This window comes from Bos taurus, chromosome X (assembly GCF_002263795.3).
Source record: "Bos taurus isolate L1 Dominette 01449 registration number 42190680 breed Hereford chromosome X, ARS-UCD2.0, whole genome shotgun sequence".
Lineage (NCBI taxonomy): Eukaryota > Metazoa > Chordata > Mammalia > Artiodactyla > Bovidae > Bos > Bos taurus.
The window spans coordinates 82,478,651-82,494,389 of record NC_037357.1 but is presented as its reverse complement, the minus strand read 5'-3'; the positions used below and the strand labels follow the sequence as shown (position 1 = coordinate 82,494,389).

The window sequence follows — 15,739 nt, the reverse complement described above, 5'->3', positions numbered from 1 at the left end:
AACAACAGTGCTGGGAGCAGGAGCTCCACCCGTGGCAAAGGTCATGAGGAAGGAGGCTCGGCATATGCAAAGGCAGGATTGAACCTCAGGAGTCCCCCTGGAAATCCTCGAGCATCTACCCCCAAAACCAGAGTCTGCCTACTTTCTGCTTTGTGCTCTCACCTACACCTATGACTTTATGGGGGGCTGTCCCCCACTACCTCTCTCTAAAAAAAAAAAAAAAAAAAAGAGTTAACTTTCAGCTCCAGTTAATAAAGTTCCTGGGTGTGATAGTGTTTCAACCTACAAACTCCTTTGGAAGTCCTCTAGCCTGCGTGAATAGGTTTTTCCGGCCACACGTGATTGCTTAGAGCCTCCCAACTGTGAGAGGCATGAGATGCTCTAAACTGTCTAAATACAGATTCCTTTGAGCAGTTGAAAGATTGATTAGAAATTGTATTGGTGAAGGGTTTTTCACTTGTTGGGCCAATGTTTGCTGCTAAGTTTCCATATCCCTTACCTGCTGTGTCCCTGGCAGTGTATTGATTAATATAATTGGTGTAAGTAGTAGCTTTAATGTTTGTAACCTTGGACCCTTGAGTCAATTCTTTTTCTTGTTATAGCCCACCACACCTTTGCCCTGTAGGAATGCAAATTTATCTAATGCTTTTGGAGGGTGGTACCTGACTAATCACCTTTAGAGAAAAATAAGTTTTCGGAAGAAAGGGTCTTAAAATGTTAACAGGCCTCCCGGCCAGAAGATGATGCAAATCACCTAAATATTTCATATGATAAGTTTGCAGGAAGAAAGCCTGGCTTACTGCATGACTCTAACCCTTCCCCCATTATCCTCTATGCATAACTTAAGGTATAAAAACTACTTTGGAAAATAAAGTGCGGGCCTTGTTCACTGAAACTTGGTCTCCTCATGTCGTTCTTTCTCTCACCTTCTGGCTGAATTATTCAGCCTCTTTTCTCCACTGAATTTCCTCACTGAGCTATCCTTATTTCAGCCTCTTTTCTCCACTAAATTTTCTCACTGAGCTATCCTTATTTAACCACTCTTTATATACTTAATTAACGTTTAATTAAGCAATTGTTTCCTGATCTTTGCCGACGCCGTCCCCGCTTCAAATTCCCTGGATCCACCAGGGCTGGACCCCAGAACAACAGAATGGGAAAGATTAGAGATCTCTTCAAGAAAATCAGAGAATCCAAAGGAACATTTCATGCAAAGATGGGCTCGATAAAGGACAGAAATGGCATGGACCTAATAGAAGCAGAAGATATTAAGAAGAGATGGCAAGAATACACAGAAGAACTGTACAAAAAAGATCTTCAAGACCCAGATAATCACGATGGTGTGATCACTGACCTAGAGATAGACATCCTGGAATGTGAAGTCAAGCGGGCCTTAGAAAGCATCACTACGAACAAAGCTAGTGGAGGTGATAGAATCCCAGTTGAGCTATTTGAAATCCTGAAAGATGATGCTGTGAAAGTGCTGCACTCAATATGCCAGCAAATTTGGAAAACTCAGCAGTGGCCACAGGACTGGAAAAGTCAGTTTTCATTCCAATCCCAAAGAAAGGCAAGGCAAAGAATGCTCAAACTACCACACAACTGCACTCATCTCACACGCTAGTAAAGTAATGCTCAAAATTCTCCAAGCCAGGCTTCAGCAATATGTGAACCATGAACTTCCTGATGTTCAAGCTGGTTTTAGAAAAGGAAGAGGAACCAGAGATCAAATTGCCAACATCTGCTGGATTATGGAAAAAGCAAGAGAGTTCCAGAAAAACATCTATTTCTGCTTTATTGACTATGTTAAAGCCTTTGACTGTGTGGATCACAATAAACTGTGGAAAATTCTGAAAGAGATGGGAATAGCAGACCACCTGATCTGCCTCTTGAGAAATCTGTATGCAGGTCAGGAAGCAACAGTTAGAACTGGACATGGAACAACAGACTGGTTCCAAACAGGAAAAGGAGTACATCAAGGCTATATATTGTTACCCTGCTTATTTAACTCATATGCAGAGTACATCATGAGAAACGCTGGGCTGGAAGAAGCACAAGCTGGAATCAAGATTGCCAGGAGAAATATCAATAACCTCAGATATGCAGATGACACCACCCTTATGGCAGAAAGTGAAGAGGAACTAAAAAGCCTCTTGATGAAAGTGAAAGAGGAGAGTGAAAAAGTTGGCTTAAAGCTCAACATTCAGAAAACGAAGATCATGGCATCCGGTCCCATCACTTCATGGGAAATAGATTGGGAAACAGTGGAAACAGTGTCAGACTTTATTTTTCTGGGCTCCAAAATCACTGCAGATGGTGACTGCAGCCATGAAATTAAAAGAGGCTTACTCCTTGGAAGGAAAGTTATGACCAACCTAGACATCATATTAAAAAGCAGAGACATTGCCAACAAAGGTTCATCTAGTCAAGGCTATGGTTTTTCCTGTGGTCATGTATGGATGTGAGAGTTGGACTGTGAAGAAGGCTGAGCGCCAAAGAATTGATGCTTTTGAACTGTGGTGTTGGAGAAGACTCTTGAGAGTCCCTTGGACTGCAAGGAGATCCAACCAGTCCATTCTGAAGGAGATCAGCCCTGGGATTTCTTTGGAAGGAATGATGCTAAAGCTGAAACTCCAGTACTTTGGCCCCCTGATGTGAAGAGTTGACTCATTGGAAGAAACTCTGATGCTGGGAGGGATTGGGGGCAAGAGGAGAAGGGGACGATAGAGGATGAGATGGCTGGATGGCATCACTGACTCAATGGATGTGAGTCTGAGTGAACTCCGGGAGTTGGTGATGGACAGGGAGGCCTGGCATGCTGCATTTCATGGGGTCGCAAAAGAGTCGGACACGACTGAGTGACTGATCTGATCTGATGTTGTGGGAGTGAATCTGGTAAAACTATATAAGACCTTGATAAGACTAGCAAGTGGGGCACTCTCTGTCCCCTTTCTAATGTCTATGTCAGAAGCTTTCTCTGTCCTTTTTCACTGTAATAAAACTTCTGCCACACAAAAGCTCTGAATGATTAAGCCTGGTCCCTGGTCCCGAAGCTAAATCTTTAGAGATCAGGCACCTAACACCGTTCACCTATCAACACCTTTCCTTCCAAGGAACAAGCCTTCCATTTGTTTCAAATGTATTCCTAATTGCTTATTAAAGCATTTTTATGCTGGGTGCTTTAAAACTCTTATCAGATAATTAACAACTATATCATCTGTCATCTGTGTTGCTATTGGAGATCTTTTCTCATTCATATTGAGATCTTCCTGGTTCTTGGTATGGAAAATAATTTTCAACTGAAGTCTGTACATTTTGAGAATTATGAGAATCTTGTTTTTACTTATACTTTCTGTTAGAGCAGGCCTCCTCTGACAGCGTCTCTGACAGGAGAAGCACTATCTTATTATTACCAGGATGACTGGAAATCCAGATTTTCAACTTTCCCTCTACATCCCCATGGGAAGGAAAGAATTCTTGTTACTGATAGGCAAAAGTAGGAGTTGAGGCTCCTCACTACACCCTGTTCTAGAATGTGAAAACAAGTGGGCCTTAGGAAGAATTACTAAGAACAGAGCTAGTGGAGGTGATAGAATTCCACTTGAGTTATTTCAAATTCTAAAAGATGATGCTGTTAAAGTGCTTTACTCAATATGCCAGAAAATTTGGAAAACTCAACAATGGCCACAGGACTGAAAAAGGTCAGTGTTCATTTCAATCCCAAAGAAAGGCAATGCCAAAGAATGTTCAAACAATCATACAATTACGCTCATTTCATATGCTAGCAAGGTAATGCTCAAAATCCTTCAAGCTAGGCCTCAACAGTATGTGAACCAAGAAATTCCAGATGTACAAGATGGATTTAGAAAAGGCAGAGGAATCAGAGACCAATTTGCCAACATCCGTTGGATAACAGAAAAAGCAAGAGCATTCCAGAAAAACATCTACTTGTGCTTCATTGACTATTACATGAAAGCCTTTGACTGTGGATCACAACTGTGGAAAATTCTTAAAGAAATGGGAATGCCAGACCACCTTACCTGCCTCTTGAGAAACCAGTATGCAGGTAAGGAAGCAAGTTAGAACTGGACATGGAACAATGGACTGGTTCAAATTGGGAAAGGACTATGTCAAGGATGTATATTGTCCCCTGGCTTATTTAAATTATATGCACAGTACATCATGCAAAATGCTGGGCTGGATGAATCATAATCTGGAATTAAGATTGCCAAGAGAAACATTAACAACCTCTGATATGCAGATGATACCACCCTAATGGCAGAAAGTGAAGAGGAACTAAAGAGCCTCTTGAGGAAGGTGAAAGAGGAGAGTGAAAAGGCTGGCTATTATACAGAGTGAAGTAAGTCAGAAAGAAAAACACCAATACAGTATATTAACACACATATATATGGAATTTAGAAAGATGGCAACTATGATCCTATATGCGAGAGAGCAAAAGAGACACAGATGTAAAGAATAGACTTTTGGACTCTGTGTGAGGAGAGGGTGGGATGATTTGAGACAAGAGCATTGAAACATGTATATTATCATATATGAACTAGATCACGAGTCCAGGTTTGATGCATGAGACAGGGTGCTCAGGGCTGGTGCACTGGGATGACCCTGAAGGATGGGATGGGGAGGGAGGTGGGAGGGGGTTTCAGGATGGGGAACACATGTACACCCATGGCTGATAAATGCGAATGTATGGCAAAAACCACTACAATATTGTAAAGTAATCAGCCTCCAATTAAATTAAATAAATTTTAAAAAAACCCAAAAAACTCCACATTCAAAAAACTAAGATCACGGCATCTGGTCCCATCAATTCATGGCAAATAGATGGGGAAAAAATATAAACAGTGGTGGATTTTATTTTCTTGGGCTCCAAAATCATTGTGGATGGTGAATGCAGCCATGAAATTAAAGGATGCTTGCTCCTTGAAAGAAAAGCTATGACTAACTTAGCATATTAAAAAGCAAAGACATCCCTTTGCCAACAAAGGTCAGTACAGTCAAAGCTATGGTTTTTCCAGCAGTCATGCATGGATGTGAGAGTTGGACCATAAAGAAGGCTGAGTGCCAAATAATTGATGTTTTTGAACTGTGGTGCTAGAGAAGACTCTTGAGAGTCTCTTGGACAGCAAGGAGATCAAACCAGGCAATCCTAAAGGAAACCAGTCCTGAATATTCATTGGAAGAACTGATGCTAAAGCTCTAATACTTTGGTCACCTGATTCGAAGAGCCATATCATTGGAAAAGACCCTGATGCTGGGAGAGATTAAGGGCAGAAAGAGAAAGGAATGACAGAGAATGAAATGGTTGGATTGTGTCACTGACTCAACAGACCTGAGTTTTGAGTATACTCTCTTAGATGGTGAAGGACAGGGAAGTCTGGCATGCTGCAGTACATGGAGTTGCATTGAGTCAGACACGACTTAAGTGACTGAACAACAACAACAACTAGGCCCTGTTGATACCACTGTGGCTGGAAAAGAAGGGTGTCCATTACTTTTCCCCACATGGTCTTCTCTCCTTTGACACCAGTGTGGTAGACTTATTACCACTGAGTGATAATGTCCTATATTTCTAGCAGGCCTCCTCTGACACTATAGACAGTGGGGGAGGGTAAGGATGAAGTCTGGTTCCCAACTGGGCCTCCTTGAGATAATCACATGGAGCAGGAAGAGGCTGGTTGAGGTGCCTTGTTACAGACTGGCTTTCTACTCAGCCTTTGCTGAGACTGGGGGTGAGGCCTCAAGTTTTTGGTGGCATTTTGATGTGAAGGGGTTATTATAAAAATTTTTTTTCTTTGTTGTTAGGCTGTTTTTCTCCAGTTCCTTGGATAGTGAGAACAGGCTTTTGCTGTGACCGTTTTAACTGTACCCATTGATGTTCTTAGGTTGTCAGCTTCTATACTACTCAATCTGGGAAACAGGAGGCAAAAACAAATCTCTGATGACTTGTGGCCCCATTGTTCCTCAGGTCCCAAGATCCATAGCTGGTCTGGTGTGCCTTATTCCCTTCAAATTTCAGATTCTTCATTTTTAAATTTTTTTTTAATTTTATATTGGAGCATACTTGATTAACAATGTGTTAGTTTCAGGTGGTTCAGTTATACATATTCATGTATCTATTATTTTTAAAATACTTTTCCCATTTAGATTACAGAATATTGAGCAATGTTCCCTGTGCTATACAGTAGGTCCTTGTTGTTATCTGTTTTAAATATAGCAGTGTGTACTTGTCAGTCTTAAACTCCCAGTTTATCCCTGCCCTTTACTCTACTCCCCTATTAACAACAAATTTGTTCTCTAAGTCTATGAGTCTGTTTCTGTTTTGTGATGGTTTCATATATGGTGTCTAGTGTTTTTAACCTTTTCAAGTAGAGGCGTAAAATATGCATATTAATGCATTTGTGTGTATGTACTGTTTTTCTTTGACAGAATGACAAAGAAGAAATTATTGAAATGACAATTGGAACTAGGAGTTGAGAATAGGTAAAGGGTGGAATTGTCTTTTATTCTACACTTTCTTCATGGTTGGAAATTTTTACCATGTATTGCTCATATTTAAAATTTTAAAAAACACTTAAAACAGTAGATACTTTTCAGTACCTGTCTTATATGACATGTCTTGGGAACTGGAAACCACTGTCCACTCTTCCTTCCAAAAACGATCTCCTTTCCAGGAGTCTATGACTCCCTAGCTCCTCATTCTCCTGTAACTGAACATTCTTTTCGTTTTTTTTTTTTTTTTTTTAATTTATTTTGTGGTCTCTTCTAATGGCCCTTAAAACACTGGCATTCCCTAGGTTTCAATCTTTGGTCTAACATTTATTCTCCTGCTTCAAGTATTCCCTAGGCAAGACTATTTGCTTGCATGGTTTTAACCACTGCCTCTATGCTATAAAAGGAGAACTGTATGTCCCTAATCCTGTTCTCCTATCTTACCTCAGAGGTCTCTCAGGCCTATCTATCATAACTTGTCCCAAACTGAACTCGTGCTCTTTTTTTTTCCAATTCTTCTCTTTCCTCAGCCTATCCATCATAGTAAAATGGCAACTTCATCCCTCCAGTTGCTAAGATATAAAACCTTGAAGTTATCAATGACTCCTCTCTGTCTCCCACATTCGACCTATGATTTGTCAGCAAGTCCTGACAGCTCTGCCTTCAAAATTATTTAGAATCTAACCACTTCTCACCATCTCCACTGTTTGTACCACCATCATCTGAGGTACAAACCACTTCTTGATTCCATTGTTGAAACAGGTTCCTAATCAGTCTCCTTGCTTCTACCCTTGTTCCCCTACAGCTATTATCCACAAAGCCTCCAAAATATTCCTATTAAGTCAAATCATGTCATTTCTCTAGTCAAAAACCTCATTTTATCCTACTCAGATAGCAAAGTCAAATTCCTTCCAAAGGCTTCTAAGGCCCTATAGGATCTATTCAGCTCTCCCTCCCTACTTCCTCTCTGAACCTATATTCTTCTGTTTCTTCTTTTGATTCATCTATTCTAGCCAATCTGGCCTCGTTTTTGTACCATGAACATGATAAGCACATTTCTGCCTCAGAGATTTCCTACTTATTTCTTCAACCTAGATTGTTTTCTCCACTAATACCTGAATGAACTATTCCTTTATTTCTTGTGGGTCTCTTCTCAGAAGTCATTTTCTCAATGAGGTCTTCCTGGGCACTGTATTTAAAATTTGAAAATCACTTCTCTCAACCATTCCTATGCCCCTTCTCTGCTTTACTGTTCATCTTAATGTTCATCACCATTTAATATACTATATATTTTACTTACATGGACACTGCTTTTCTAATTTACATAAAGGTTATATCTCCAGCACCTAAAACAATACCTGGCAAATGTGGGTTCAATTCAGTTCTGTTCAGTCGCTTAGTCATGTCTGACTCTTTGCGACCCCATGAACCGCAGCACGCCAGGCCTCCCTGTCCATTACCTACTCCTGGAGTTCACCCAAACCCATGTCCATTGTGTCAGTGATGCCATCCAACCATCTCATCCTCTGTCGTCCCCTTCTCCTCCTGCCCTCAATCTTTCCCAGCATCAGGGTCTTTTCAAATGAGTCAGCTCTCCACATCGCAAATGTGGGTACTCAATACATATTTTCTGAATGAATGAACCAAACCAGTTAATAAATAAATGATATTTGCTCTTTAGACCATGAGTCAGAACATTACAGCTCACAGGTCTGCTGCCAGTTTTGCCAATGGAATTTTATTTGTTTGACAGAAAACAACAAAATTCTATAAAGTAATTATCCTACAATAAAAATATAAATTAATTTAAAAAAAGTTTGTCAATTCCTGCTTTGGATTCATAGTCAACTACTTCTAAGATATTGATCTCTGGATATATTTCAAAAATCTCAAAAACAACATGGCCCAAATTGAGCTTTTTCTCCATCCCTCCAAAATTTTCTCATTCTGTATTTCTTACATGTATGAAGTACAGCCCCATCCACACAGTATCCCAGATGTAAGTCTATTCATCATATTACTTAAGTTTGAAGCAAGGCTTTCCCAAGCTTGTAAGAGAGTCAATTTCTAGGCCAGTTGATAAGAAGTCCGGGGTCCCCGAGGAGCAGAAAGGGGTCTTGGGCTCTCAAGGAGGAGATAGGGGTGTGGAATTCTCAAAGAGGAGGAAAGGACAAACATTTTTTTCTACATTACTTAGTCACATAAAATGATTTTTTCTTTAAGCCCAGAGCTGATAATTACATAACAAAACAACTCAGCTTAAACTCTATATATAACAATAAGGATTATATAACAATAATGTATCCTGCTTACTTAGTCACATAAAATGTTTACTTAATCCAGCTTACTTAATCCTACATTACTTAGTCACATAAAATGATTTTTTCTTTAAGCCCAGAGCTGATAATTACATAACAAAACAACTCAGCTTAAACTCTATATATAACAATAAAGGATTATATAACAATAATGTATCCTGCTTAAGTTTCCCCTTCTTGGAAACCTTCTGACTAAACCTGTTATCTTAAAATGTATATTATGGGAGTGGGTCTGGTTAGATCTTTCTATTATTAGTTCTAATCCTGTCATCTTAAAATGTAAGTTGTGGGAGTGGGTCTAGTAAGATCTTTACAACCTTGAGACATTCTTTTGATTTATTGTAATAACCAATTAAAAAGTAGCTCCCTTGCTAAGACTAACAAGGGGGGCACTCTTTGTCCTCCTTCTGATGTCTATGTCAGAAGTTTTCTCTGTCCCTTTTTCACTTTAATAAAAATCTGCTATACAAAAGCTTTTGAGTGATCAAGCCTGGTCCCTGGTCCCAAAGCTAAGTTTTCTTTGGAGATCAGACTCCAACATCTTTCATCATAAGCTATCACTTGCAAGAACTATTTCAAACATTCCAAACTCCTTAATGAGTCAAAGTCTTGTCCTTTTAGGATATGGCCACTGTTTGCCTCCAATCACATCTCCTGCCACTCCTATTTCCATTTCATGATACAATAACATAAAATGGTTAGGGATTTTAGGCCCTTGGGGCCTTAGTTCATGCTGGACCACCTCCTGAAAATTTCATTTCCCTATTTTCCTTTCTTTCCCACTTTAAATACTGATATAGGTTGTACTTCTCTGCAAGTACCCATCTTTGATAAACCCAAAGTGCCCTGTAAATACCCAGTAATACAACTGTACCAAAATGATTGCTGAGACAGCACAGCATAGTGATTAAATACTTCAACTCTGAGCCAGGTACTTGGATTTAAATTCCAGGTTTGTCACTAGCTAAGTTTGGGGCATGTAACTATCACATGTGGGCGTGTGCTCAGTTGCTTCAGTCATGTCTGATTCTTGCTACCCCATGAACAGTAGCCCGCCAGTCTCCTCGTTCATGATATTTCCCAGGCAAGGATACTGGAGTGGGTTGCCATTTCCTCCTCCAGGGGATCTTCCTGACTAAGGGATTGAACCAGAGCCTCCTGCAGCTTCACATTGGCACGTAGATTCTTTACTGTTGAGCCACCTGGGAAGCACAACTATCACACAGCATGTGTTTATATCACCTTCACATTTCAGCTGAAAAAAAAAAAATGACTACCAGAGAAGTTACATTGTTTAATGTAACAAAGATAATATGGCAGAGAATACCAATTGTTCTCCAAAATCCATTCTCTATTTCTTTTAGTAAAAAAAAAACTAAAGTCTTAGCTGGACACATGGCTGCCCCAAATAAAAACTAAATTTCCCTGCTTCTCTTATAGCTAGTGGAGAAGACAATGGCAACCCACTCCAGTACTTTTGCCTGGAAAATCCCATGGACAGAGGAGCCTGGTAAGCTGCAGTCCATGGGGTCGTGAAGAGTTGGACATGACTGAGCGACTTCACTATCACTTTTCACTTTCATGCACTGGAGAAGGAAATGGCAACCCACTCCAGTGTTCTTGCCTGGAGAATCCCAGGGACGGTGGAGTCTGGTGGGCTGCTGTCCATGGGGTTGCACAGAGTAGGACACGACTGAAGTGACTTAGCAGCAGCAGCTTATAGCTAGATGTGACCATGAGATTGAGTTCTGATAAATGGTATGTAAACAAAAGTGATATGAGAGACTTCCACGTCATTGCCTTAAAGGAAACAGCTATATCCTCCACTTTCTTTCATCCCTCCCAGTTGATATAATGTAGAAGATATTTGGTCATGTAGGTGAAGCAGCACCTTAGGGATGACAGAACAACAAAGAAGTAACCCGGGTTATAGTTCTTGTCAAATCACCATATCAGGCCTGGACCAACTTGTTGAACCATTACAGAACCAAGAAATAAATGTCTTGAAGCTGTTGTGGTGTCTTAGCAGCTTAATCTATGTATTTTACCTAATGTATCCTATCCTAAGAGCTTGGATTTGAACTGTACATACCACCTGGACTGTATCACCAGTCCCCTCCCCATGAAGAAACTTTTTTATTGAATTGTGCTCTGCTAAGAGGGTACTGGCTGCTAGAAAGCTAAGAGTCAAATGTAGGGTCATTCATAGCAAGTGTATAGGACTTGTCAGTAAGTATTTCTTGTCTAGCTTCATCCTTGGGTTTATTTTCTGTCTATCATTATTTTTCATTTTTGATTTGACCTAATTATAATGTATACTACCTCATATTTAACATACCATAAAAATATAACACCTTACATTATTTCAGAATGTGATGGGATTTAAATAAACATAAATATTGCTTTCTTTATGGTTTAATTGTACATGTACCATTTTTACACCTATTATTTTCCTTTGTTTACATAATTGTTTCCATATTATACTATTAATTCCTTAAAGGTATGAACAATGATATTTTTCTTCTTCTATACATTCTTGCATGGAGCTTGACAACAAAATAGTTGAATACTCTAGCAATGTTTGTTAAATAAATGAATTTCACAAGGTCAGCAATGCTATTAAATGTCACTGTATCATATGGAATTTCCTTCCATTGTAACTTGAGCCAGAGAGAAGATACAGCTTTAAAAATTGGTTAGGGGAAAGTGTCACATGTTTGGAGGAATGATGGTGAGGACAGAAAATACATACCTTGACAAAGTGCTCAATTAGGATTTCCACCACAATATTCTGGAATTTGATGTTCATCATGGCAGCCACAGTGTCCTCCTGAGCTCTCATGAGAGTGGGCCCAAAGATCACCCCCATGTTAGAGGGGGTCATAAGATTCTCTTTGCTGTGCTCACACACACTGCCAGAAGAGAAAGAAAACAATTAACAAGATTTTTTCCAAGACCCTCTTGTAACTAAAACTGTGTTAGATGCTTTAGGGGGTAAGAGAAACTACAAAGCAGAAGAAAAGGAGAGTTCCAAAATATAAATGGTAAGAAAAGATTACAAAGGAAGCAACTAGCAAAGAATACAAGATAGTGTTTAATTAGGGGCCAAAGTGAAACATAGCTAACTTAGTTCATAGCACTGTACAAGTCACAAGAAGGGAAGTAGATGGCTTTAGTGTTTGGAAAGACAGGTGAGAAGCAAGATGGCATTCCAGGGCAAGAGTTACAGTATGTATAAAGCATATATAAAGAAAAAGCACATAGAGAAAGTGCCTACCACTCTTACCAGTCAGGAATCTAGTCTCTTCCTCAGCTCTAGCTAGAGAGGCAAAGAGCTCAAAGAATCAAAAGAGATCCTTAAGAACAGCACTTTTGAATTATCCTTACTTTATAGATGAGAAAATAGAGGTCCAACGAATGAGATTTGGCTGAAGCCATAATCAGTTAGCTTGATTACTGAAGGGCCTGTAATCCAAAATTTTCTGATCCTTAATTATGTTCTTTACTTAAATTACCTTTAGTGGCTTCCTATTACTTATAGGACACTGCCAATTGTCCTTAAAGTAGCAATTAAACTCTTCAGTAACTTGACACCTACTTCCAGTCTCAATGCACAGCCTGGGCTCTGAAGCTGACCTGGGTTTGAATCCCAGCACTGTCACCCATTAGATGTGTAACAGTGCGTGTTGGTGATCTAACCTCTCTGGGCTTAAGCTTTCCCACTTGTGAAAATAGTATCCATTTCAGAGGGTTGTGAAATAAATAGAGCTAAATTGCGTTAGAAAGGTATCCTGGAAATATTTAATTAGAAGGATCTACTATTATAATGACCTCTCCAGGAGGCTCCATCTAAAAATTGCAGACATATAACACCCATATGTTGTTCAGTCTCTAAGTGGTATCTGACTCTTTGCGACCCCATGGACTGTGGTAACTGGGCTTCCCTGGTGTCTTTGAGGGTAACACATCCGCCTGCAATGTGGGAGACCTGGGTTCGATCCCTGGGTTGGGAAGATCCCCTGGGAAAGGAAATGGCCACCCACTCCAGTACTCTTGCCTGGAAAATCCCATGGATGGAGAAGCCTGTAGGCTACAGTCTATGGTAGGCTACAGTGGACTGCAGTAAGTCTGGCTTCCCTGTCCTTCACTATCTCCTGGAATTTGCTTAGATTCATGTTCATTGAATCAGTGATGCCAACCAATCATCTCATCCTCTGTCACCTGCTTTTCCTCCTGCCCTCAATTTTTCCCAGCATCAAGGTCTTTATCAATGAGTAAGCTCTTCTCTTCAAGTGGCCAAAGTATTGGAGCTTCATCTTCAGCATCAGTCATTTCAATGAATATTCAGGGTTGATTTCCTTTAGGATTGACTGGCTTGATATCCATGCCATCCAAAAGACTCTCAAGAGTCTTCCCCAGCACCACAGTTTGAAAGCATCAGTTCTTTAGTACTCAGCCTTCTTTATGGTCCAATTGTCACATCTGTACATGACTAATGGAAAAACCATAGTGTGAACTATATGGACATTTGTTGGCAAAGTGATTTCTCTGCTTTTTAAGATGCTGTCTAGGTTTGTCACAGCTTTTGTTCCAGGGAGCAAGTGTCTTAATTTCAAGGCTGCAGTCACCATCCACAGTGATCTTGGAGACCAAGAAAATAAAACCCACTGCTGTTTCCATTTTTCCTCGTTTATTTGCCATGAAGTGATGGAAGCAAGTGTCATGATATTAGTTTTTGAATGTTGAGTTTTAAGCCAGCCTTTTCACTCTCCTCTTTCAACCTCATCTAGAGGCTCTTTAGTTCCTCTTCACTTTCTGCCATAAGGGTGGTATCATCTGCATATGTGAGATTGTTGATATTAATCCTAGCAATCTTGATTCCAGTTTGTGATTCATTCAGCACCGCATTTCATATGATATATTCTGCATATAAGTTAAATAAGCAGGATGACAGTATACATCCTGATGTACTCCTTTTCCAGTTATGACCCAATCCATTGTTCCATGTCCAGTTTTAACTTTTGCTTCTTGACCTGGATACAAATTTCTCAAGAGGCAGGTAAGGTGGGTATACCAGAGTATACCCATCTCTTTAACAATTTTAAACAATTTGATGTGATCCATACAGTCAAATGCTTTCAAGTAGTTAATGAAGCAGAAGATGTTTTTCTGGAATTCCCTTGCTTTTGCTATGATCCAACAGTTTTTGGCAATATGATCTCTGTTACTCTGCATTTTCTAAATCTAGCTTGTACATCTGGAAGTTCTTGGTTCGTGTACTGCTGAAGCCTAGCTTGAAGGATTTTGAGCATTACCTTCGTAGCATGTGAAATGAGTGTAACTGTGAGGTTGTTTGAACATTATTTGGCATTGCCTTTCTTTGGGATTGGAAAGAAAACTTACTTTTTCCAGGCCTGTGGCCACTATTGAGTTTTCCAAATTTGCTGGCATATTGAGTGCAGCACTTTAACAGCATCACTTTCAGGATTTGAAATAGCTCAGCTAGAATTCCATCACCTCCACTAGCTTTGTTCATAGTAATGCCTCCTAAGGTCCACTTGACTTCACACTCTAGGATGTCTGGCTCTAGGTGAGTGACCACACCATTGTGGTAATCCAAATCATTAAGACCTCTTTTTGTATAGCTATTCTGTGTATTCTTGTTATGTCCTCTTAATCACTTCTGCTTCTGTTAGTTCCTTGCAGTTTCTGTCCTTTATTGTGCTCATCTCTGCATGAAATGTTCCCTTGATATCTCTAATTTTCTTGAAGACATCACTGCTGCTGCTGCTGCTGCTAAGTCAAGTCACTTCAGCTGTGTCCAACTCTGTGCAACCCCATAGACTGCAGCCCATCAGGCTCCCCCGTCCCTGGGATTCTCCAGGCAAGAACACTGGAGTGGCTTGCCATTTCCTTCTCCAATGCATGAAAGTGAAAAGTGAAAGTGAAGTCGCTCAGTCGTGTCTGACTCTTTGCGACCCCATGGACTGCAGCCTACCTGGCTCCTCCACCCATGGGATTTTCCAGGCAAGAGTACTGGAGTGGGTTGCCATTGCCTTCTCCGAGATAGACTAGTTTTATATATATATATATATTTTTTTTTTCAAATTACAAGCACTATATAAATATGAAAAAAAGATTAACAATTATGGAAATAATTTCTAGACTACATATAAAATTACAATAATTTAGAGTTGGAAGGAGCCATAAGGGACACAGTGTCTGACCTTCCTAGTGAATTACCTGCACTGAGACACAGAATGATGAAACAGCTTGCCCCAGGTCACTGAGTTAAAACACAACAATGCTGAACAAGAAAGCAGAGCAAAAAAATCCAGTTCATGGCACTTTCTACTGTGCATTCAGTTCAAATAACATATGAGTGTCTACCATTTGCAAAGTACTGTAGAAAAAATGAATATACCCTTGTCTCTGCTATCAAGAAGATCACAGTTTACATGGGGAGACAGACTAATAGAAGTCACAAAATAAAGCATAAGTAGAATAATAAAAAATATAGCTAACTATCTTTTGAGTCAAATATAATTTGCTTTTGCCTCCTATTGGGCCTTTTCCACCAATTTAATCAAAATCTACCTATCCTGTCTAATAACAAAAAAAGTACCTATTAAGAATCATACAAATAAAATGTGAGGAGTAGGGTAACAGTGGTTTTGTGCTTGCTACACCTCTGTTATGCTTTATTTCTTATTACTACTGCACATTATTTTTGTAACCTTTCAAAATGCTTAAGGTCAACATGTTCCTTCATAAAATTCTGAGTTATAAATTTTATATTACTTTATAAAATTATATTATAAAGACTGTAGCAAAAAAGAAATATGCCACACATCACTGAAAAGGAATGAAATGATGCTGTATGCAACGGCAACCCACTCTAGTACTCTTGC

At 39.7% G+C, this 15,739-nt stretch overlaps 1 protein-coding gene across 5 annotated transcripts in view; it reads right to left on the bottom strand.

The window, feature by feature from the left end:
* OPHN1 (oligophrenin 1) overlaps positions 1-15,739 on the bottom strand; it is a 627,113-nt gene that overhangs the window by 112,020 nt on the left and 499,354 nt on the right. For all 5 annotated transcript variants that reach the window (XM_024988791.2, XM_024988795.2, XM_024988793.2 and 2 more), the window contains one exon: positions 11,581-11,740. In XM_024988791.2, the coding sequence (XP_024844559.1) occupies positions 11,581-11,740 (160 nt within the window). The remainder of the gene's footprint in view (positions 1-11,580; positions 11,741-15,739) is intronic.